Source organism: Lactuca virosa, chromosome 1, assembly GCF_052849685.1.
Source record: "Lactuca virosa cultivar CGN04683 chromosome 1, Lactuca_virosa_CGN04683_v6, whole genome shotgun sequence".
Taxonomy (NCBI): Eukaryota; Viridiplantae; Streptophyta; class Magnoliopsida; order Asterales; family Asteraceae; genus Lactuca; species Lactuca virosa.
Window position 1 is genome coordinate 219,004,239 of NC_136426.1, and position 25,147 is coordinate 219,029,385.

At 30.2% G+C, this 25,147-nt stretch overlaps 3 protein-coding genes across 7 annotated transcripts; all 3 read left to right on the plus strand.

The window, feature by feature from the left end:
• The first annotated feature begins 1,055 nt into the window (after positions 1 to 1,055).
• RLF (reduced lateral root formation) lies at positions 1,056 to 7,803 on the plus strand. 2 transcript variants are annotated; one of them, XM_079083504.1, is made up of 6 exons: positions 1,056 to 1,181; positions 1,900 to 1,983; positions 3,144 to 3,504; positions 6,516 to 6,650; positions 7,321 to 7,371; positions 7,603 to 7,803. In XM_079083504.1, exons 2-6 carry the CDS (start codon positions 1,942 to 1,944, stop codon positions 7,680 to 7,682), a joined length of 669 nt encoding a protein of 222 aa, XP_078939630.1. In that variant the 5' UTR covers positions 1,056 to 1,181; positions 1,900 to 1,941; the 3' UTR covers positions 7,683 to 7,803. The 2 variants fall into 2 exon arrangements, with proteins under 2 accessions (XP_078939630.1, XP_078939636.1); XM_079083510.1 differs by having other exon boundaries at positions 1,063 to 1,181; positions 1,914 to 1,983.
• A 2,862-nt stretch (positions 7,804 to 10,665) lies between these two features.
• LOC145164851 (disease resistance protein RUN1-like) lies at positions 10,666 to 18,020 on the plus strand. Of its 4 annotated transcripts, none has more exons than XR_013739878.1 (9): positions 10,666 to 10,864; positions 11,742 to 12,336; positions 13,021 to 14,149; positions 14,242 to 14,565; positions 14,642 to 15,556; positions 15,634 to 16,279; positions 16,418 to 16,468; positions 16,591 to 16,657; positions 17,621 to 18,020. XR_013739878.1 is itself a non-coding variant. In XM_079083526.1 (9 exons), exons 2-9 carry the CDS (start codon positions 11,804 to 11,806, stop codon positions 16,605 to 16,607), a joined length of 3,510 nt encoding a protein of 1,169 aa, XP_078939652.1. In that variant the 5' UTR covers positions 10,666 to 10,864; positions 11,742 to 11,803; the 3' UTR covers positions 16,608 to 17,554. The 4 variants fall into 4 exon arrangements, 3 of the variants coding, with proteins under 3 accessions (XP_078939652.1, XP_078939642.1, XP_078939648.1); XM_079083526.1 differs by lacking the exon at positions 17,621 to 18,020 and having other exon boundaries at positions 13,021 to 13,571; positions 13,677 to 14,149; positions 16,591 to 17,554; XM_079083516.1 differs by lacking the exon at positions 17,621 to 18,020 and having other exon boundaries at positions 16,591 to 17,553.
• Positions 18,021 to 23,465: 5,445 nt separating this feature from the next.
• LOC145127449 (uncharacterized) lies at positions 23,466 to 24,801 on the plus strand. The gene is made up of 4 exons (XM_079062647.1): positions 23,466 to 23,727; positions 23,829 to 23,932; positions 24,300 to 24,552; positions 24,635 to 24,801. Exons 1-4 carry the CDS (start codon positions 23,466 to 23,468, stop codon positions 24,799 to 24,801), a joined length of 786 nt encoding a protein of 261 aa, XP_078918773.1.
• Positions 24,802 to 25,147: the final 346 nt, after the last annotated feature.

The window sequence follows — 25,147 nt, forward strand, 5'->3', positions numbered from 1 at the left end:
TTTAATCAAAATATGTACTCTATCAGAATATATTCTGACATTTTCATAGAATATCGTTCTAACATAATTGCATTCTAAAAGAATAAAATCGAGTAAATTAAAAGTTATGTTAGAATTAAAAATAAATTAATTAAAAAAAATCAGAATTCAAAATTAAAAGAATCAATATCCCTTAAAATCCGAAAATTCATTAATTAAACATGTGTCTCATAATTTAAAGATAGATAAATCATTACTTAAAATAACTAAAACAATTGGTCTACATTCATCCCTAAATCCACGCAATAATTAATTAGAATACAATAACCTAAATATATATATATATATATATATATATATATATATATATATATATATATATGTTTAAGTTATTGTATTCTAATTAATTATTGTGTAATATATATATATATATATATATATATATATATATATATATATATATATATATATATATATATATGGTGGTTTTTTTTTGTATGTGACCCTTAAAATCAACCGAATGACCCTGTATATGAATATTCTGATTTGCTTTCCCATAATCCCATATAGATCGATATTAGATTATAGGACAAGCTGTCCGTCTATAATATTTGGAGATGATTGAATAGTTAGATTATATATTTTAAAAAGAGTTTTAAAAAAATAAAATCTTCATTAATTATTCAAATAAACTTTTTACAAGATGATAGTACCACTATAAACTTTTTATACAAACGTATATGAAATTAAGATACAAACGAATATTTTCGTAAAATGATAAACAAATCTTTAATTTTGTCGGATTGATGCCAGCTAAAAATTAATGATGATTCAAAAAATAATGAATGTGTAAGCTAGCATTTAAAAAGGAAAAAAGAAAAAGAAATGAAGATTAGAAAGAAATGGATATTTAAGTAAAATTATCAATAGTAAAATGGTCTAATTTGCCAAATCCAGCCATCCAAGGGCTATCAGGGATAGTCTTTCATAGCCTAGGGGTAAATAGATATCATACTTAAAATTAAGGGATATTTCTGGAAATATCTTATTCGATTCCCAAATTCGTTCAAAGATCCTTCAATAATTTCCAATTTCCATATCACCAACCATCGTCTCAAGCCTTTCTACGCATCCTTGTGCTAAATTCCTGGTGTTCTTCGATTTCTCTTCATCATCCAGCAAGGTCTCGATTTTCCAACCAGGTACACCCTTATGTATCTCTTTGATTGCGTGTATGTATGTATACCTAAAAATCTACATTGTTTTTATTTATTTAAGAATCAAATTTTGTTCAAATATGGCGGATTGATTCTATTTTTCAGCTGTCTTTATTTGACCTTTCATTTCTTTACATATGTTAGATTTTTGTTTTCCAGGTTTATCTTGTGTGTGATCATGATTCATCTGTCATAAGAATCGGCGTGTTTATTCTGGAAATTGGAAATTTGTTATGCTTTCTTCTTTGCTTTTTTTCAATCGTAGGAGTTAGATTGTGTAAGTTGATAAAATCATAAAATTCTTATCTCGCCCAGGGTATTAAAAACAATTGTATACAGCTTTCTTCCTTAGGGTCGTGGGTATAAGAAACTAAGTTAAAGCAGTGTAATCTTCTCCTTTTGTTCATGCCAACTCATAATTGAATGTGCATTGATTGTTTTCAATTTGTTTTCTTATAAATTATGTTGTAGGATTTATTTTATTTGTTGTATCATTTAATTAGTAGCCTGTAAGCTACATGCTTTTGTTTCATTGTGATATAAGAGCTTTGGGTTTTATGGGAAATTTAGATACCTTGAATCTGTGATCAGTATTTTTAATTCTGATGTTTTACATCAAAAAGAATATGTATATGTTTATATTAGGGTTCATAAATTCATGCATTGATCTTTCATAGTTACATTAGTTTCTTTGATCATACAGAGTTATCTTTCCAGGCTATACAGTAATTTTCTGGACACCATTATGGATGAGACAAAAAATAGTGATGATTTTACCTTTTGGCAAGTAAGTTCTTTCCAATTCGTCTGAATTAGCTATGAGCTTCATATCAATCTTTTCTTGTGATATATTTAGAGGATCCATTAAGGGTTTGTTTTGTAAAATGGAATGGAATGAATGAGGTAATAGAATAAGCAATGCAATGGAATGAGCCATTACATTCCATGATCATGTTTGGTTGCCTTGTAGAAATGGAATGAATTTCTTATTCTATATGGAAATACAATTTATAATTTTCACTCGAGTCTATACATTATTTTAGTTATAATTAACAAAAATAATAACATCAGATTAAACCCCAAATAAGTTATAATAAAGATAATATTCTTTTGTTACTCAGGTTGTGTTTGGCGTGACACAGCTATCAGATAAGCTAGCTTATTTTTTGAGCTTTTTAAAATTGTCATGTTTTGGCAAACCAAAAAGTAGCTTATAAATTAGCTTTTTAAAAAGCTACTCAGACTAGCTTTTTAGGAGCTTTTTAAAAATTTTCCAAATATACCCCTTAGTTAATTATAAAAACACATTCTCTTAAATGCCCTTTTATGTAATTTTATATATTTCAGCTAGTTTTATCAAATATCATTTTTTATCAGCTAGCTTTTCAGCTATCAGCTAGCTTTTTATTTAACAACTAGCTTTTCAGCTATCAACTTACAACTAGTTTTTTAGCTAGTACGCCAAACATAGCCTTAGACTAGCTTTTCAGGAGCTTTTTTAAAGTTTCCCAAATATACCCCTTAATTAATTATAGAAAACATATTCTTTTAAATGCCTTTTTATGTCATTTTATATCTTTCAGCTAGTTTTACCAAACATTATTTTTTATCAGCTAGCTTTTCAGCTAGTATGCCAAACATAGCCTTAAAAACGATAAACAAATCAAAATTTAGTGTCACTTAGAGAATTACATAATCAAAATTGAGTTATATTGTAATTCTTTATTCCATTCCATGATGAAATGAAACAAAAACACCCTCAGACTAAGGAATGAAAATTAACAAAATGGAAAGAATCACATTCCTTCTAGTCCACTCCATTCCATCAGACAAAACAAAAACATGGTAATGGTATCAATTCCTATGGAATGAACAATTCCATTCCTGCCCTTGTTCCATCATACCAAACACTACCTAATTGTTTGTTTCTGATTACCATGTATATAGGTTGGTGATGAGAAGAAAAATGAACCAAAAGGTCTTCCAGATGTCAGCAGTATGAGTATAGAAGATAAAAACAAAAGTAGTGGAACTATTTGGGGTGATAATTCCAATAATAAAGCTGATGTGGCAAAACAGGAGAAAGTTGGATCCTTGACTTTTAAGGTTATTGATGCGTCTTCACAAAGAAAGTCAACGGAACCTTCCAAACAAGCAGCAGGGGTAGATGTGGAAAGTTCAAATAATGCATCACAAAAACCAAAAAGTGTTGGAAAGAAGCCAGTTTCAAGGGCAAAAGTTCCTTATCAAATTGGGTATAGTCATATGGATTGGCTCAAGGTTACTAGAACACATCCTGATTTAGCAGGTAATTCAATTCTTTGACTTTTAAAATCATCATGTTTGACTTTATAATGCAAACAAAAACATCATAAATAAAATATACCCTTTTTTAGTTTTTGCATTTACATTCCTGTAAATATAATATAACCTTTTTTTGGTTATGTAAGCTTCAATAACATAAATATTTCGAATTTTTTTCAAAACTTAAATGGAACTACTTTCTTATTTTCCAAAATATAACCATAAAGTAAGTTTTTCAATAGTCTTGTTTGACGTTTTAATGAGTTTTTATTATGTCTAGTTTTAATTGTTATAAATAAAAATCCAATGATTAATAGTAAATAATAAAGTAGAAATAAAATTATATACTGTATAACTGTAACTACATATCATATAAATAAATCATATGAAATCTCATTCCATTATATCCAACCAATGTTGTTTCTTATGCATAAATAAACAACTGAATGAAATTAAATTAATAAATAAAGACAATTTCATTTTTATAAAAATAAACTTTAATCAAGTTAAGATATACCACTGAATTTTTTTATTAGTTTAAAATATACTTTTTATGTTCACCAAATAGTCGATAAAATTGTTATTTTTCACTTTGAAAAATTGCTTACAAAAATAGAAAACTAAATACCACTCAATCTCGAAATCAACGTATTATAATTTTTTTTTTAAAATTAATTTTCAGATTTAAAATAATATATTTTTATTAAAGTTTGGACATATTATTAGTGCCAAATTCCATAAAAACTACTGTAGTTTGGATTTTTATTTCTGTTTAACCACCAGAAGAATATTTTCTGATTTAATCACTAAGATTTTGATTTTGTGTTTAAAAAAGGGAAATCTACAAAAAAGTCCCAATATTTTGGAAATTTTTTTAATGAAGTCCTAAAATTTATTTTTTGAATAGAAAAGTCTTGACTTTTTAACTTTTTGAATAGAAAAGCCCAAGAAACCGGTTAATTTATTCATTTTAACCCCTTTTGACCTGTTCAGCAGGTCATAGGACCAAAATCGTTAATTTTTCCAAAATAATGAGACTTTTCTACAGATTTCGTCAAAACTTATATATAATGTATAAATGTATTTTTTACGTATTTATATATATTTTTATGTACTTTTGTATTTTTTCAGTTTTAATATGTATATGTTTACGTATTTTTATGTATTTTAAATGTATAAACGTACTTTTTTACATATTTATATATATTTTTAAGTATTTTACACAGTTTTTTATGTGTATTTTTTTATGTATTAGGTATATATATATATATATATTTTTACGTATTTATGTCTTTTTGTGAGTTTTTATATGTATATGTTTACGTTGTTTATGTATTTTAAATTTATAAACGTACTTTTTAACGTATTTATATGCATTTTTAATTGTTTTATATATTTTCTATTTATTTTTATGTGTTATTTTTTTATGTATTATGTATTTATGTATTTTTTTAAAGTTTTTTATATAGATGTTTATGTATTTTAAATGTATAAACATATTTTTTACATATTTATATGTATTTGAAAGTATTTTATATATTTTTATATATTTTGATGTGTTTTTTATGTATTACGTATTTATATGTATTTTTTTAAAGCTTTTTATATAGATGTTTATGTATTTTAAAGGTATAATTGTATATTTTTTTACGTATTTATGTATTTTTTATTTTAAGTCGTGTTCACCATTTCATCTACTTTGTACAACTTTTTCGAGTATGTATAGATGGCTTTCCTACATGGCCACATATTTTAAGCTTTTCCGATTTGCTTATCTTGAAATTAAACATCGAATGGGAAAAACTTAAAATATACGGGTATGTAGTAAAACCATCTTGACATACTTGAAGAAGCTGTGCGAATTAGATGAAATGGTGAAGACGGCTTGAAATAAAAAACATATAAATACGATTAAACATTTAAAATACATAAACATCTATATAAAAAAACTAAAAAATATATAAATACGCAAAAATACATATAAATACATAATACATAAAAACCACATAAAATATGTAAAATACTTAAAAAAAATTACATATAAATACATAAAACAATACGTTTATACATTTAAAATACATAAATATACGTAAACATCTATACAAAAACTTAAAAAAAAAATACGTAAATACGTAATACATAGAAAACACATAAAAATTATGTAAAATACTTAAAAATATATATAAACATGTAAAAAATATGTTTATACATTTAAAATACATAAACATCTATATAAAAAACTTAAAAAATACATAAATATGAAAAAATACATGTAAATACTTAATACATAAAAAATAACACATAAAAATACATAAAAAGTTATGTAAAATGGTTAAGAATACATATAAATAAGTAAAAAAATATGTTTATACATTTAAAACACATAAATATATACATATAAAAACTTAAAAAATACACAAATATGTAAAAATAGATATAAATACGCAAAAAATATGTTTATACATTATATACAAATTTTGACGAAATCGGCAAAAATGTCCTATTATTTTCGAAAATTTTACAATTTGGTCCCATGACCTGCTGAACAGGTCAAAAAGGGCTAAAGTGAGTAAATTAGCCGGTTTCTTGGGTTTTTCTATTCAAAAAGTTAAAAAGTCAGGATTTTTTTGTTTAAAAAATAAAATTTAGGACTTTATTAAAAATTTTCCCAAAATATTAGGACTTTTCTAGAGATTTCCCTTAAAAAAATCACTGCATAAAACTTTTGAATTCTATAAAAACCACTATAGTTAAGAATTTTCCATTCCATTCCAATGTAGTAAACAAAAATGATTTTTTTTTTTTTTTTTCCATTTCAACTATTTTAATTTGCACATTATATGCAACTTTACACATCATGTCTTTGTAATAGAAAGAAATGAAAGTAAGATGTTGTATTAAACAAATCAATGAAAGTACATTGTTATTTCTTGCATTTACCCTTGTAATGTTTTCATTTAACTTGTCAAATGTACTGATTTATTTCTAAATTTTTTGAAATTTATGATTTTTAAGGATTGAAGGGGCAGTCAAACAAGAGAGTTATATCTTTAAGTGAAGTCAAACAACACCAATCAGAGGACTCCATGTGGACTGTTCTTAAAGGCCGTGTTTACAACATCACTCCATACATGAAATTTCATCCTGGAGGTACAAATTTTTTTTTTAATGCAAAATTATCAATTTTCATCAAGTAATTTTTATTTTTTTTAATCTCATTAAGTGGTGTTCGGATAAAGTAGTGTATGGATAAATGATGTTTAAAAAATATTTAAGAAATAACAGTGTACTTGGGGAAATGGTTTGAATGAGGGCAACCTTGTAAAAAGTTATGTAATGATGTTTTAACCGGTTAAACAGGTTACAAGTAAAATGTTGCATATTTTGTCATAAAAAACCACTTTTGTTTCGAAAAATTATGGTTATAAGTTGGAAGGTAAAATGTTGCATATGGTCATAAAACAATTTTTTTTTTTTTTCTAATTTGTTTCATGTTTATAAATTGGAAGATAAAATGTTGCATAATATGTCATAAAACTACTTTTTTTGTTAAAAAATTATGTTTATAAATTGGAAGGTAAAATGTTGCATATTGTCATAAAATTACTTTTTAAAAAAAAAAAAAATTTGTTTCAGGTTTATAAATTGGAAGATAAAATGTTGCATAATATGTCATAAAACTACTTATTTTTTCAAAAAAATTTATGTTTATAAATTGGAAGGTAAAATGTTGCATATTTTGTCATAAAACAACTTTTAAAAAAAACAATTATGTTTATAAACTGGAAATAGATGAATCTCTTACTATTTTTTTTTGCAGGTGTTGATATGTTGATGAAGGCGGTTGGAAAAGATTGTACAGCTTTATTTAGTATCCTTTTATTATTTTTCAGACCATCAAACATATTTTATTATGTTAAAATAATATTTTGACATGACACAACAAGTTTTACTGTGTGTTTGACTGACATAGGACCGGAACCTGAGAACTAAACTCATGTGAAACAATAATGATAGTTTTTGTTGAAAGGGACTTGCTCTCGATTTTCTTGTTTGTAAAAAAGACGTAAATGCCCTTCTTCTCCTTAATGCGTTTATTCAGATAAATACCATGCTTGGGTGAATGCGGAGTTTATGTTGGAGAAATGTCTTGTTGGTATTTTGGAAGAAAGCAGGCAATGATTTAATATTATAATTGTATGATGACTGAAAGAAGTGAAATTTTTATAGAAGGAACACAAAAACATTGTAATATTTGACATGTGAAAGAACAATAATATTTGAGTTAAAAGCTGTAGCGAAATTGGATGTAAATTTATGATCACCATATCATATGCTACTACATATATTATTCTTCCAAATTTGGTGCTATAAAACAAACTGCATGCATATAATATTTTTTTCGACACCTCTTTAGTTTTGAAAAGATTTTAAAATTTCAAATCATTTCAGATTAAGTTTTGAAAAAGCTCTTTAAACTAAAACTTTTTTTTTTCAAAAATAAATTAAGTTATAGCAAGCAAAACATATTTCTTGAGCCACTAAGGAATAATTTGCAAAAATAAGTTAAATAACCGCCCATTAATAAGTTAAAGGAATGCCTTAGACTGCTATGGGTTACACTCATACCCACGTTATTGCTGCCACATCATCATCTTCTCTCCATAGCATCTCCATAAGGGATGGTGTTATTTTTTGAAATGGCTTTGAGGAAGAAGAAAAGTAGAAAAAAATAGTAAGAAAGAAAGCAGAACAGACATTGAGGAATGTTACCTTGGCAAGGGGAAGCAACGGGAAACCAAGGGGGGGGGGGGGGGTGTTGGTGGCGTTATACCAGCGTTGTGGTGCTCCCACCTCAGCAAAATGGTTTCGGCCGTTGCTCACACCGATCGCTCTCAAAAAATGGTTGTGAGTTTTTCCTCGAACACGTGTATCATTTCTCGTTGGAGAGAGAGAGAGAGAGAGAGAGAGAGAGAGAGAGAGAGAGAGAGAGAGAGAGAGAGAGAGAGAGAGAGAGAGAGAGAGAGAGAGAGAGAGAGAGTGAGTGGGCCAAGCTTATTTATTTGGGCAAAAGACAAAGCCCAACGAACTGAGAGCCACTTGTGTCAAGGGATGTCTAGGCTGGGAGTGATTAACTTGGGCCTTTGGTTGAATTGGTCCATCTTTGTTGCCAGATTTCCATCTCAAACCAAATTACAATTGATACAACCAAAAATATAAAATACAATCTCTAACTTAATCACAACACTTTTTTTATAATCATTAATGCAAAAACATACATTTCTAACGACAAAAAACAAGAAAAACAACCAAAAACACATTCAACAACATCCAATCTAATTTTCAAACAGAGCAACATATAATTTAGAAATGACTTCAGTGGAAACATTGATTAAAACCATTTTGTTAATTCTTTCTAAAATTAAAAACATTAAAATCATCAAAATGTTGCAAGACAAACCCGAACCATTAATTGTTTTTTATTCCTTAGAAAACGAAGAACACATTCACGAACAATAAAAAAAAAAACAAAAACAATAATGCGATCTAATGTTCTAAAAGTGGTAATCTCTTAAGCTGAAATGGTTATAAATGGTGATGGTGGCTCTAGTGAACTTCATGTTGGGGAGTAATATAAGTAGGTGATGGCGGAGAACCGGATTTCTTGTGGATCATGTAAGTTCACTTTCTGAACTGATATTTCCACCATATGTCTGGGTTACAGGAAATCTAGTCCAAGATAGTCCAAAAGGACTTGTGTATCTAGTCACAGAAACACAAGCCAAATCGCCAAAGAATTCTAAGTTCGTTCAAAAGAAAGAAGAGTTAAGCGGGTTCTCTACGGCTCAGAGAAGGAGTCGTATATATACCTGACAATGACAGATTAGGGTTGTTATCTTTTAAATTAGTTAGGAGAATCTCGAAACTAATGACATAATCAATCGTTTCCAAAACTAACAAGATTTGTCAATCTTACCGCCAGGGGCCTCCATGGACCCCGCTAGGGGCGCTACCCTCATGTTAAAGTTATTAAATAATCTATTTTATAAGTAGTGTTGGTGATGGTAAAAGGAAACAGACTATGGTAAAAGGAAACAGACTATTTTATAAGTAGTGTTGGTCATGTTAAAGTTATTAAATAATCTATTTTATAAGTACTGAGATGATGGTGATGGTAAAAGGAAACAGACTATGGATGAATGGGTAGTGTTTAGGAATAACCCTCATGTTAAAGTTATTAAATAATCTATTTTATAAGTAAATAGGCCCAAAAAAATAGCGGTAATATAGTTTTTTTATATGTGATAAAGACCAAATCCATAAAATAAAAAATAAAAAATAGAATGCCACATAGGCTCTACAAATCACAAAGGTGACCTTTAAAACTCATCATATCATTTTAGTTCTACTAATTACAAATATAACATGTAAAAATAAAAAATAAAAAAAAAAAGAAAAAAATTCACATGACACCTAGATTTTCGCAGGTGCTTACTTACGAAAATTAATAAGAAAACCATTCTTTTCATTGGTGTTGACCAGTGAATATCTAAAAAAAGAAAAAATTCACGGAAACCATATTTCTCATAAATATATCTTCTGAAAATCAATAATTTTCATAGGTAACAATTGTTTTTTTTTTTTAGTTTACATAAGTTCAAGCCTGCAAATCATACTTAAAGCTATAATTGCAAATCATAAATGATGGTGAGGATCGACATATTGACTTACCAGAAAATTTAAAATAGATTCAAACAAAAACATATATGTCAAAAAAAAGTTCAAAAGAAAAAACAGGTTGTGTATGTTATGGTGCATCTCTTTCCAGCAAGTAAATCTAAAACATCACAATCAATTTTGACAAATGTTGCTGTCAATACAAAATAAATGGTTTTGTGAAATTAAAATGGTATGGAATTAATTCCCTTCTTTCTTTGAAGGAAAGTATTTTCCTCCATTTGATGGAATGTTTGCTCATTTAGGAATCCTTTTCCTTTCCTTAATGTTGAACCAAACGCCGGATTCCAAAGGAATTGGATTCCTTTTCTCTCAAATTCCATTCAATTCGGACAACCAAACACACTCTTAATGCCTAAGGAAAGAAAAGGACTTATTATTATTATTATTATTATTATAACTTCTCTACCATTTACTATTATATCGTTTAAGTCCTCCAACCCAACATTCTGTCTCGAACTCTCGATCTCTCTCACGTCTCCCTTCCTTCTTCGTTGACTCTCCGTTTACCGGCCGACTTCTCGCCGTTCGCTCTGTAGTTTTCTGTCGTTATCCTTCTGTGTCGCGTCGTCGTTCTTCATCCGCTATTCTCGCCGTTTCAGGTCTTGTTGTTGCTCTGTAGACAGGTAACTATGAAGGCAGATTTTTACCATTTAGTTTACACAATTTTATCTCATTAATCAAATTATAATAATCAGTTTCTTCAGGTGATTACCGATTCGATAATCTAAATTACTTTTTTTTTTTTTTTTTCAATTAGGGTTGTACAGATCCAACATGTACTTCTTTAATTCCTCTAATTTTCCAATTCAAAAACACGATTTTTTACATTTGAATCCTTTTGAACCTGAACGATAATGCTTAATTTTCTGGTGATGTATATGTTTCCCTTCTTTCAAAAAAAAAAAAAAAAATCTCGGTTTTTGTGAAGTACTTTCGGGTGTTAGATTCCTTGAATCGAAATTAGGATTTTGCTAGTTCAGAGATCCTATATCATCATCATCAATCAAGTAATGCTCTGCTTTTTCACAGATAAGCTGAATTAGGTTTTCTTTGAGCTGCAATTTGATAAGGGATTTCTTTGTAGATATCACAACGACACATTGGTCAACAAAGTTTATGTCACTCATCACTAAACTCACCTTTTTCACATAATCAAACCTTCATTGGCATGCGATTACTTTTAGCCACTTTCTCATTTGTCTGTTTGGGTTCATTTATTTGACAATCGTTCTGCATGGATGTGTTAATTACACGTAGGATTTGGTTAACTTCAAGTCCTGTTCTAGGGGTAGAAAAACAGGTTAACGAATCTAATTAACTGAGTATTCAATTCAATTTATAATTAATTCACATCTAAATGTTATGGTGATTTTATATCAATACTTAATTCTGAAGCAGATTAAATTCACATGCTAACATTCGGAGGTGCATATGTATTGTTATTTAAACACTTCATTTTTTTTTTTAATTTTGTAGAATATAACTATTGATTTTCTTTAGGCACAAGTGAGGAAAACGTTGGATTCAAAGTGGGAGAAACAAGAATCAATCCATAACTCATAATGGTTGAGCTCCATGAAATTTCTGACGAAGCTTCATCCTCTTCAACAACTCATTGTCGTGGATATGACGTATTTTTAAGTTTTAGAGGTGTTGACACTCGTCATAGTTTCACTAATCACCTTTATAATGCCCTCATGCATGCCAATATCACTACCTTCATGGATGATGAAGAGATCGAAACAGGGGAAGATCTGAAACCAGAATTGGAGAGTGCTATTAAAGCATCTAGAGCTTCTGTTATCGTGTTGTCTACAAATTATGCTACTTCAACATGGTGTCTTGATGAATTGGTGTTGATCCTTGAGCAACGTAAGGCATCCAGACATGTTGTTTTCCCCATCTTTTATCATGTTGAGCCCACACATGTTAGGAAGCAACAAAGTAGCTTTGGAGGTGCAATGGCTAAGCATAGACAGAAGATGGAAGCAGAGACAAACTCAAGTAAAAGATGTCAATGGGCTCAAAAGATAGAGTGTTGGAATAAAGCGCTTACAGAAGTTGCTGATTTGAAAGGGATGGATGCAAATGGCAGGTAACAACTTTCTTACTCGTATTTCCATATTTCTTTAATATTGCTTCATCAACGCATGAGAAGTCAAATAGTCAATATCATCTTCTCTGTATGGCGTATGCATTTCAATATGTTTCTCTATAATCATAAAATAGGCATATTTATGATGCATTTAAATTTGGATACAGATATGTTTAAGTTGAATATAATTTTTGTAATTATGTGATCTCATAATATAATTCGTATAGATAGGTTAAACTATCCTGCTAGTTTTGATTGGTTATAATCCGCTACTAAGTTTTATATCATTCTACCTTCAAATCACATCATCTTTTATTATGATATTTTAATTCTCACATGTAAGTAGTAAAGGTTAACTTGAAACTATTCACTAATATTTTGTTCAGGCTCATGAAAAACCACGTCTATATTTAAGTTTGATGGTTTTGTAGAAACACAATGAAATGAAATCCTGTATTACATGAGGCTCTGATCTTATTATAGATAATAATTATGACCTTGCACATTAGATGATTGTATGGTTAAAAGTGAAAATACAATAATGTTTATGATGTGAAAAACATAACTAAATAATAGGCTTATATGCCATAATTTTGTTTGGATTTTTGGAAAAATTAAATCTCCAATATGTCGTGTTATTTTTTTTAGATTGTGTTTTGTGGTTCTTATAAAATCAAATTGCAGGCTAGAGGTGGAGCTTATTGATGGAATAGTTAAGGACATCTTTCGTAGATTACATACATCCTCAAGGTTTCCACTGCCACAGCTTATTGGGGTGGAAAATTCTATTAAATTCGTCAGTTCATGGTTGAAAGATACATCCTCACATAAGACAGATATACTCACTATTTTGGGTGTGGGTGGGATCGGGAAGACGTCTTTAGCCAAATATGTCTATACGTTACATTCTCATGAATTTGACACAAGCAGCTTCATTGAAGATATCAACAGGAGATGCGATGAAAAATCTAATGGGATGCTTGATGTACAAAAGAAACTCTATGAGGATATTTCAAAACCAAGTTCAGTTCAAGTTCATGATGTTTCCACATACACTTCAATGATAGAGAATGCAGTAGCCCGTGAAAAGGTGTTTCTTGTTCTTGATGACATTGGTAGTCTCGACCAATTAGATGCATTACTTGGAAGGAAAGGTTTTCATCCAGGAAGCAAAATCATAATAACTACAAAGGACACGTGGTTGACAGAGAGCTGTGAACTGTTCAAATTGAAGGGTAAATCACTCACGCATGAAAAGCACTTTCTTAAAGGCTTATTTGAGATCGAATCACAAAAACTTTTCTGTTTTCATGCATTCATGTGCAATGATCCTAAGGCAGGTTATGAAGAGGTGTCAGAAAAGCTAGTGAAGTATTGTGAAGGACATCCAATGGCTCTTAAAGTTTTGGGTAGGAATCTACACAATCGAGATGTAACGTATTGGGATGGGTACATAGACAGACTAAAGAAAGAAAATAATTCCCCTATAAATAATGTCTTGAGAATGAGCTTTGATTCTTTGCCATCTGAAAATGATAAGGAGCTGTTTAAGCATATTGCTTGTATTTTTGTTGGAATGGATATAGATGTTGCTACAACAATATTAGAAGCATGTGATATAGAAACAAGAACTGGAATTACGAATCTCATCGACAGATGCTTTCTTAGTATAGGATGGTATAACAAATTGATAATGCATCAATTGGTTCAAGAGATGGGAAGATTTGTGGTACGTGAAGAATCATTTCACAAGCCATGGGAACGAAGTCGATTATGGGGTCATGAGTCATTTAGAGTGTTGAAACAGAAAAAGGTAAGAGGCTTTGTATACTTGTTTAAAGCATTTTGTATTTCTATATGCCTGTTTATACATTTTAATGTATTTTTGCATGCTTTTCTTCTCAGGGTACGGAAAATGTTTTAGGCCTCACCCTTGACATGAAGATAATTAACAAAGAGAAGTTACATGGATCACTTGAGTTGAAAACAGACGCATTGAGTAAGATGGATAATCTAATGCTGCTACAACTCAATTATGTGCAGATCAATGGCTCTTACGAGAACTTTCCGGAAGAATTAAGATGGTTGTGTATGCATGGGTTTCCTTTGAAGTCTATACCTTCAGACTTACCGATGGAGAATTTGGTTGCTCTTGACTTGTCATATAGCAACATTGAATCATTTTCCATTTGTTATAATAATCCGCAACGATGTGAAAGCAGGCAAATGGTAACTTATCTATATTTATCCTTCTTCCAGTTCAAGCTGATAGAGTCACTGGTATTTTAACTTGTCTCCTTTTCAGCAGTTGATGGGATCTTATTCAAAAGGCAAAAGCTTGCTTGGATCATTGAAAATTCTTAATTTAAGTTTTTGCGAACAACTTGGTAGCCTTGGTGGGTTTGACCACTTCCCTAAACTTGAGATGTTGATACTTAAAGGTTGCATTGGTTTGCTTGAGGTTTGTGAATCGATAGAGCAATGTGTAAAACTTGTTCTTGTTGATTTGAGCTACTGCAGCAAGCTTCAAAAACTTCGGCGAATCATAGGCAAGTTAAAGAAAGTTGAAACACTATTGCTAAACGGTTGTTATCTCGGTGAATCTCCAATCAAGATTAGGGATATGGATTCAACGGAAATGGTCAAGGGTAATAACATCTCCATAAACACAATAACCTCTTTGTCTGTCGTTCCAGAGGCTGTACCAATTTCTTCAAAGTTCTTTGGGATTTCGTTACCGAGATCTTTAGTAACCTTGTCACTTGTGAATAATAATTTGTCCATCGAATCCTTTCCCGTTGACTTCAGTTGCCTAACCATGTTAAAGTATTTATGTTTAGATGAAAATCCTATCGTTTCCATTCCCACTTGTGTGAGAAGCCTTCATAGGCTTGAGACACTTAGTATGATAAATTGTAATATGCTAATGACAGACGAGCCTGCTCCACATACACTCACATATTTGAACCTGTATTCTGATAAGCCTTTGCTACAAAAAGTTGTGTTTGATCCACAAATGTTCCCACGCAAGTTGCTTATAAATTGGACTACATTAGCACCTTCGTCGTTTGAATTTGAAGGCTTGGTCAAAATCCAACCAATGGTAGGTGTTGAGGAAAAGGTATTACGCAGTTTGGGATGGAGTAAGATAGACTTTCTTAAGGAAAAGCTCATGGGAACTACATTATATGCTAGAGAAAGAAAGGAATCTGAAATCCAGGTTTGCTCTGGTTAACTATATGTCTTTATGTATATGTAATTAATGTGGTGATTAATGAAGGTGGTTGTATTTGGCAGATGTATTATGAATTTGGAATATTCAGCACAATTTGTGGTGGTGAAGAGATGCCGAATTGGATTACGGATAGAAGCAAGGGGCCATCAATATCATTTACCATCCCATCATCTCCTAACAAGCTTAGAGGATTGAATTTCTGTTGTGTAGTTGCATCTCCATTTTTGAATGAGAGACAACAACGTGACTCTGAATATCTGCTTGATTTGCAAATTTTCCTTTGTTTGCCAGTGATCATAGTTAGAAATATAACAAAGAACCTTATCTGGATATACGACCACTACCTTCCAAATCTCTATCCTAGTAGAAGTTATTTGACGTACTTAAGTCATTGGATGTTTGGGATGAATGAGATGGAATGTGGTGACCAAGTTACTATTACCTTGAGGACGTTTCCATATTATTATATTGATTATTTAGGTATAAAGGAGTGTGGGGTGAGTTTTGTGTATGATGATGGAGAAGAAGAAGAAGAAGATGTGTTGGGTTATTACAAGTCATGGAATCACATCATTGGTGGAGATCTCACTAGTTTTCAGTCAACAACCGGAGAATACATCCTAAGCAAAAGGCGAATTCTGCTGTTTCCCCTTGATATTGATCAACTAGGTTATGGTCAACTGTGTGGAGAAAGCGCCCGCTTTAAAGGTAGATGTCATTCTTATGCGTAACTTTTATCTAAAGCTGCATGATAATAACTAAATGATAGTGTTTTTAATGAAAAACAATTCATGTTTTGATTTTATGCAATCATTGTCAAATCTTTAATCTATTTCTTTTCATTAGAGAAATTGAAGTTTAGAGCTTTATCTCAAAGGAAGTCCGGCAATACTGGAGGTAGGCACCCAAGCTACTTTTTTTATAACACAAAAACCCTTTTTTCATAACACAAAAACCCTTTTTTCATCACATAAGCTTTTTTCTAATATGTTTTTCTACATAAATAAATATCTTTCCAGGTGGCACTCAAGGCTAAGCTTTGTCACTCAACAAACTTAAACTTGTGACTTTTGCTCCTCTCCACAGGTCTGCAATTCTTATAATCGGTCCATGAAATTTTCATCCTCACTTTCAAGAAATTGTTTATGAAAATAGAAAACTAAATTAAAAAAGTAAATACCAAATCGATGTATAATATTTCTTTTACTTGTTTTCAGAATTAAAAAAGAATATTATAATTAAAATTTTGATATTTTATTAAGGTCAAATTCCATAAAACTACTGTAGTTTGGATTTTTATGTCTGTTAAACCAGCAGAAGAATATTTTTCTGATTTAATCACTAAAACTTTGATTTTGTGTTCATAAAACCCACTTCATAAAACTTTGAATTTTATAAAAACCGCAGTTAAGAGTATTTTTCTGTGATGTAACCATTAAATTTAAATTAAAATTAAACAACTTTACCCAGAAAAATAATCTTCCTATGGTGCTTTGCAATTCATTACCAAGAAACCCTTACAGTGTTTTTTATAGAAAAAAAAAACTCTCAGTGGTAAAATTGAATCAGAAAAAAAATGGGTGGTTAAACCATAAAGACCAAACTATCGTGGTTTTTATGGAATTTTGCCTTTTATTAATAATTTTGATGTTAACGAAGATTGTATAAGTAAAGTGTAAATTTATTGTATCATTCCATTCCATCATGGAATTGGAAAAAGAAACAACCCTCCCCAATAGAATGAAGATCAATATATGCCAATGAATCACCTTAGGAATGTTCCATTCCATTCCAATGTACTAAGCAAAAATGATTTTTTTTTGTTTTACCATTTCAACTATTTTAATTCCATTCCAATGCACATTATAGTCAACTTTACACATTATGTCTCTGTATTAGAAAGAAATGAAAGTAAGATGTTATATTAAACAAATTAGTGAAAGTACATTGTTATTTCTTGCATTTACCCTTGTAATTTTTTCATCAACTTTTTAAATGTATATTGATTTATTTCTGAATTTGTTGGAATTTATGGTTTTTTTTTTTCAGGATTTAAGGGGCAGTTAAAAAAGTGACTTATATCTTAAAGTGAAGTCAAATAACACCAAACAGAGGACTCCATGTGGACTGTTCTATGTTTGGTGTTATTTATTTTTTATTTTTTTTTCAGATAAATCCCTCGAGGATGAAATTTCAAATACCCTTCTCCTGTTTATTCATATAAATCCTATGCTTGGGTGAATGTAGAGTTCATGTTAGGGAAGTGTCTTCTTGGTATTTTTGAAGAAAGCCGACAATGATTTATTTTTATAATTTTATGAGGATTGAAACAAGTGATTTTTTTTTTATAAAAAGAACACGAAAAACATTGTAATATTTGACATGTGAAGAAGTAGAACAATAATGCTGTAATGATTTAAATGTATCGAGTTAATAGGATTTTGCTACATATATTATTCTCCTTAATAGGATTTAAATTCAAAACACGATCAAAATTTATAATTATGCATATGCTAATAAAATATATGACAAACAATTCCCAACAATCAATATGTTTTATAATTCTGTCCATATGTGTCACATGTACATTAAGGACGTTTTTTCACAACATCGATCATAGTGAATAAGCATAAATTATTCAAATTAACACCATGTGTCTTTATTTAATAATCTAACACTTACAGTTTGAAACTTGTACTTTATTCTTTACAAGGTGTATAATAACAACCAAACTTCAATGTCAACTTCAATGTGAGGGCCGGGCCCGTTGATTTTAAGGTCCTGTACAAAAAATAAAAATGGACCCCTTAATACAATTTTTAAATATACAAGCAAAATAAATTTAAGATGATGGATTGTGGTTACAAAAAACTTAAATTAAATAAATAATTAAAAAGAAACATGAAATTTTATAAAAGTTCAAGAGCTAATTATGTAACTTCTAGAAACTGTTAAACTGATTTGTTTAAAAAAACAGAAAACTTAAATTAAATAAATTAATTAAAAAGAGATATGAAATTTTATAAAAGTTCAGGGGCTAATTAGGTAACCTCTAGAAACTGTCAAACTCATTTGTTTAATAAATTGAATTATAAAAAGTAAAGATGATGTCAAAGGTATTCGAACTTACGTTAAGGCTAAAGAAAAAGGCGCACTTAAGCTAGCTGTGCTAACAAATTTACGCATAGTTATTTGAATTACATAGTATATAATTATTTATTGACTATATAATTTGATTAAAACTCAGCCCTATTTTTTTGGAGGCCCTATGCCGTCGCACCTTTCCCCTTAAGCCGGGCCTGCTTAATGGAGAAGAATTCATCATTGCGCAACAGCTTCAAAAGAATATAGAATTGTTTTAGCTAAAATCCTTTTCGCTTGGTTTGTGCATGAAACAAGTGTATACAAAACAATAAAGAATAAATATATACAATCAATATGTAAATGACTCAAGTTAGTTTTCACAATTGCAAACTCATCTCGAATGAATCATATTTCGTGATCATTATTACCATATTCCAAGTTATATGCAAGCTTAGTGAGTTAGTGTGATTCTTATAGTATGTTGCACTAAGACTTAAGCGTAACATAATGATTGAGTTTAGATCATGAATCATCGTACATTTATGTGTCGTATATGATCTACCATAATAAAAGAAAATAATATTGCCACATGTCATCACCTTATTCATTATGCCACATGATATTTTTTCTATTTTTCCAATTACCTTTAATTCCACTTGGTGAATTCTAATTTTTTTGCTTTTAAATTAAATCTGTAATAAAAATACAATATATGAATTTCGCTGAATTTAAAGAAAGTGAATACCTCCTTAAAAGCTCACGTAATTTTTGCAAGGAAGGTATTAAATTCAAATAAACCTTCTTAATTATCATGAACAAAATTCTATCAATCCCTTTAAAAATAACGTTAATTTGGAGAAACTTTTCAAACATTGCTTCACTCACGTAATTTTTGCAAGGAATGTATCAAACTTTGACATCCTTTCCAAAAATCATTTTTATAAATTACTTTTTATGTATAACGCAATTCTATTCATCTGTTATCACTGTCTCTTGAAATATTGAGTTTACAGCATCGTGTTCCAAAGTTTTGCATCATCACAGTGGAAAATATTCTTTTCAATCACAGAGTTCAATCCTTTCGGTAAGTTTATAAAAAAACTACTTTTAAATTGTTTGTTTATCTTTTGTTTCTTCTTGTGTTTTTTTAATGTGTGTGTTGTTTTTTTAACATCAGTTTCTGCTTCTCAATGTGTATGCGTGTGTGTGCCTTAACTGTTTATGTTCCTGTGTGTCCGTGTTTAACTGTTTATGTTCCTAAATCAATGCAAGATAAAACGTATGATTGTGACTTTTGACTTTTCATTCCATGTATCAAAATGTGGTAGATAGTTTGTAACTCTCTATGTATAAGTTCTGGAGCAACATTGAAACTGTAAATTAGTAAGATGAACATGGATTTTTCATGTAGACTTTTGTTAAACAGGAGAGTTAGAATGAACTAAATTGTCTTTTTAAGCCCCTGTTTTCCATCCTAAGTCTTTGCTTTCAACCTTGGGATTCAAACTTGAAACCATTTACAGCAATATAATTAAAAAAAATTAATTGTTATTCATGTTTTTGTTCAACTGTGCTGTTTTATGTGTTTTCCTACTTATTTGAAAGTTGTTATATTTGTTTGGTGTGATGGAATGGAAACAGGAAAAGGAATGGAATAGTCTATTATCACTGTTATTGTCGTTGTTTTTTTTTTTTTGTTTTAATGTAGATTAATTAAAGTGAAAAATACAAATACTTTTTTATGTCCCCAACTATTTATGATTTCTGTATGACCAAGGGGCAAAAACGTCATTTTTACGGTTTTCTTGGTTGTTTACACATTTGGTACATATTAACCTAAATGTGAATTTGCATAGATTCAATCTACTTCCAATTCAAAAAAAAAAAAACATATAAATATTCTTCATAACTCCAGTGGTTTCATTAGGCATAACAGTTAGGAAAGTGAATGTCTCCTTAAAATCATGATAACTTCAGTGCTGTTATATGTGTTTTCCTATTTATTTAAAAGTGGTTATATTTTTTTGGTGTGATGGAATGGAAACAGGAAAAAGAATGGAATGGTCTATTATCACTATTATTGTGCATTTTTTTTGTTTTAATGTTGATTGATTAAAGTGAAAAATACTAATACTTTTTTCTGTCCCCTAACTATTTATGATTTTTGTACGAGCAAGGGGCAAAAACGTCATTTTTACAAATCTGTTGGCTATTTAACACATTTGGTCCATATTGACCTAAATGTCTATTTGCATACGTTCAACTTACTATTTGTTACTATATATGGTACACATAAAATAATATGTATTCATTGTTTTATTATTTTTTATTTTTTATATATTTACTTTATAAATTTAATACTAATTGTCATACTTTTAATGTTAGTAAATGCACAATATTCTATCTTGTCCGGTGACATGAGAGCTACGAATTCATCTTCAGTCACCCGAGCTTCTTCCAACAATTTATCATGCAAAAAAACTAAATAAAAAAAGAAAGATTCCAAATATAGATCAGATACCCATTTTGGACCTAACATCAGATGAAGATTACGTGATCAACAAATCCGTCAACAGTTAATATCAGGTATTGCAAAAGGAAAATATTAATTTTTATTTATAATCCCCTTTTATATTTAAATTATTACTCATTGCAACATTAAATTATTTCAAAGTTTTACAAATGTTTTTATTAAACAGATTACTTGGACCATGGTGACCAGACTTTTGTGTGTACGATGTGTCATGCACAATTATGGACATATGAAGCTCTTAAAGGCAATACTTCCGGAAAGAAAACTTCTTATTCCATGTGTTGTGGTAACTGAAAAGTCGAGCTTCCTGAATTAAAACAAGCTCCAATAAATTATGAAAATCTCTTTCGTAATGTTGATCCAAAATGAAAAATTTTCATGAAGAATATTTTTCGATTCAATTCGATGTTTTCCTTTACTTCAATGGGTGGAAAAGTTGATTTTTCCATTAATAGAGGCAATGCTTCATATGTTTTCAGACTTAGCGGTCAAAATTACCATTGTATGGGAAGTCTTTCTACCTATAGATGGATCCAAACCAAAGTTTTCGCAACTATATATATATATATATATATATATGATACTGAAAATGAAATAACAAATAGACAACACGCTTTCAGGTATAACTTTATTAATTTTTTTTATAAAACATTACTTATATAAGTTTGATATAATTATTTACTTGCTAAATTTTACATATAATCGTTGTTGTTAACATTACACAGAACGAAGGGTGCACATCAACTTCTCATTCTCTTAATATTGAAATCATTCTTCCAGAGACTGTTTTGATGAAAATCCTCATATAGATCTAAAGTTACGTCTTACAAGAAGAAGGCAACAAGATGGAAGGACATATAACTTACCTACTGCTTCTGAGGTTGTTGCTTTAATTGTTGGTGACATTGGTGATGCAATTGATAATAGAGATATCATCGTAACAACTAAATTAGGAAGTCTACAACGTATAAACGAATTACATCTGGCTTACCTTGGTCTTCAGTACCCACTACTCTTTCCATATGGAGATGATGGATATAGAGTTGACATACCTCACAGAGATGTTGATCATTCAACTAATACCAAGCGTCGTTTCTGTACAATGAGAGAATTCTTTGCTTATTCAAGACAGAGTTAATGTTTTTTCATTAATTCTTAATTCAAGAAGGCTTTTTCAACAATTTCTGGTTGATGCTTATACGATGATTAAAACTGAGAGACTATATTACATACGCAATCAGCAAAAAGTTCTTAGATGTGAATCTTATGAAACTTTAAAAAGAGTACAAAGTCATGGTAATACTGATATTTCTAACGTTGGAAAACGTGTTATCTTTCCTTCTTCTTTTACGGGTGGTGCACGCTACATGATGCAAAACTATTTAGATGCCTTGTCGCTTTGTAAGTGGTTTGGATACCCAGATTTTTTCATAACCGTAACATGCAATCGAAAGTGGCCTGAAATTGAAAGGTTTCTTGCTGACACCACACTTAATCCCGAAGATAGGCCCGATATCCTGTCTAGATTATTCAAAATTAAGTTGGATTCTTAGATTAAAGACTTAAAGAAGAGGTCCAACTAGCAGGTACCATATATTACGATAATAGTGTTATTAAAATGTTTTTTTTTATGTTTTTTTATTATCTTATAATATTATATTTATTTAAATCTACAGTTGTTTATACGGTGGAGTTTCAAAAGCGCGGTCAGCCTCACGCACATATATGTTTATTCATGCACTCTGATTACAAACTCCCTACTGTTTGAACATATTGATCGAGTTATTTCGGCTGAAATTCCAAACAAAGACGATGATCCAGAATTGTACTCACTTGCCAGTGAGTTTATGATGCATGGTCCATGTGGTTCTGATAATCCTAAATGCCCATGCATGAGTGAAAACTAGTGTTCAAACAAAGACGATGATCCCAAAGCCATTCTTGGAGAATACTTCCGTTGATTCAAATGGTTATCCAATATATAGGAGACGTAATGATGGATCTTTTATAGAAAAGTCGGGTGTTAAGTTAGACAACAGAAGTGTTGTTCCATATCACAAAACCCTTTTGAAACGATATCAGGCTCACATTAATGTAGAGTGGTGCAATCAAGCGGCTTCCATCAAATATTTGTTTAAATATGTTAACAAGGGTCCTGATCGGGCTACTGTTGAAGTTGCACAAAACAATGGAGGTGATAATGATGATGCTCCAGTTGATGAAATAAAGAACTACTATGATTGTAGGTATTTGTCTGCATGTGAAGCTTCGTGGCGTATGTATGTATTTGATGTTCATTACATATATCCTTCAGTTGTAAGGCTTCTGTTCCATCTTCCTGGAAAACAAAATGTTGTATACGGAGCAGATGATGATATTGAAGATGTCCTCAACAAACAATCTGTTTCTTCTTCGATGTTCTTATCTTGGATGAGTTGTAATGAACATAATAAGGATGCACAAAAACTTTCTTATGTTGAGTTTCCTACAAAATTTGTATGGAAACAAGAAGATCGTTGTTGGGAGCCAAGAAAAAAGGGTTTTCTATTGGGAGGATTCACACAGTTTCACCTAATCTCGGTGAAGCATATTTTTTGAGAATTCTTTTAAATAAAGTCAAAGGTATGAAATCATTTGCAGATATTCATACGGTTAATGGAAACGAATGTCCTACTTTTAGAGATGCATGTTATGTTCTTGGACTTTTAGAAGATGATAGAGAATATATTGATGCCATCGAGGAAGCAAGTCATTCAGGATCTTGTTATTATTTACGGTTTCTATTTGCAACTATGCTAAAGTCTAATAGTTTGTCTAAACCGTGTTATGTTTGGGAAAATACTTGGCAATACTTATCCGATGGAATTCTCTACAATCAACGAATAAGATTAAAGTCTCCAGGTATTATTATTTTTGTCATTCCTTACATTATATACATTACTTATATATTTTTTAAATGCTAAATATATTATTATTTGAAATTTTGATGTTTCTTATAAATATTTAAAAGTTTTTTTATACACATTATTTTTATTACGTGATAATTGCCTGTATTTATCCTTTAATAATTAACTCTGCAATTGTATATGTTTATCCCTTAATGACGATCAGCTTAAAAACTTGACGCTATATGAGATTGAAAAAATTCTACTCCAAAACAGTTCAAGCCTTAAAGATTTTGTTGGGATGCCTTACCCTGATCATGATTCGGTATCTTCTTCAAACAACCGTTTGATTACTGAGGAGTTAGATTTTGATATTAACAGTCTACAACAAGAATCTCATCAACTACTTGATTCATTAACAATTGAACAACGATCAATTTTTGATGAAATCATGACAGCTGTTAAACAGAAAAAAGGAGGTGTGCTTTTTTGTTTATGGCTATGGAGGTACCGGTAAAACTTTTCTTTGGAAGACTTTATCTGCATCTATAAGATCTAAAGGTGATATCGTTTTAAATGTTGCTTCAAGTGGTATTGCTTCATTGTTACTAACCGGAGGTAGAACAGCACACTCACGCTTTATAATTCCTCTAAATCTTACTGAGGATTCCTTTTGTTCTTTTGCACCGGATAGTGATGTAGCCGAATTGTTAAAAAAACATCATTGATTATGGGACGAGGAACCTATGATTCATAAGCATGCATTTGAATCCTTGGATCGTTCTTTGAAAGATATATTGAGTTGTGATTTTCGTGGAAACTCAAAATTGCCATTTGGAGGAAAATCAATTGTCTTTGGAGGCGATTTTAGACAAATTCTACCAGTTGTTCCTACTGGAAGCAGGCAAGACATTGTGAATGCTTCTTTAAGTTCCTCTTATATTTGGTCAAGTTGCAAAGTCAACATTAACAAAAAAACATGAGGTTAAGTGTTCTCACATATGATATTCAAGAAACGACGACTTTTGCAAAATGGATTTTGGATATTAGAGAAGGAAAAGTTGGTGGTTTGAA

Coding starts and splice junctions, on each gene's coding strand:
- LOC145164851 (XM_079083516.1), top strand. CDS start 11,804: ATGGTTGAGCTCCATGAAATTTCTGACGAAGCTTCATCCTCTTCAACA. Junction 14,566..14,641: donor GATGTGAAAGCAGGCAAATG/GTAACTTATCTA, acceptor TCTCCTTTTCAG/CAGTTGATGGGATCTTATTC. Junction 15,557..15,633: donor GAAAGGAATCTGAAATCCAG/GTTTGCTCTGGT, acceptor TGTATTTGGCAG/ATGTATTATGAATTTGGAAT.
- RLF (XM_079083504.1), top strand. CDS start 1,942: ATGGATGAGACAAAAAATAGTGATGATTTTACCTTTTGGCAA. Junction 3,505..6,515: donor AACACATCCTGATTTAGCAG/GTAATTCAATTC, acceptor ATGATTTTTAAG/GATTGAAGGGGCAGTCAAAC. Junction 6,651..7,320: donor CATGAAATTTCATCCTGGAG/GTACAAATTTTT, acceptor TTTTTTTTGCAG/GTGTTGATATGTTGATGAAG.
- LOC145127449 (XM_079062647.1), top strand. CDS start 23,466: ATGTATGTATTTGATGTTCATTACATATATCCTTCAGTTGTAAGGCTT. Junction 23,728..23,828: donor TTGGGAGCCAAGAAAAAAGG/GTTTTCTATTGG, acceptor AATCATTTGCAG/ATATTCATACGGTTAATGGA. Junction 23,933..24,299: donor ATATTGATGCCATCGAGGAA/GCAAGTCATTCA, acceptor AATGACGATCAG/CTTAAAAACTTGACGCTATA.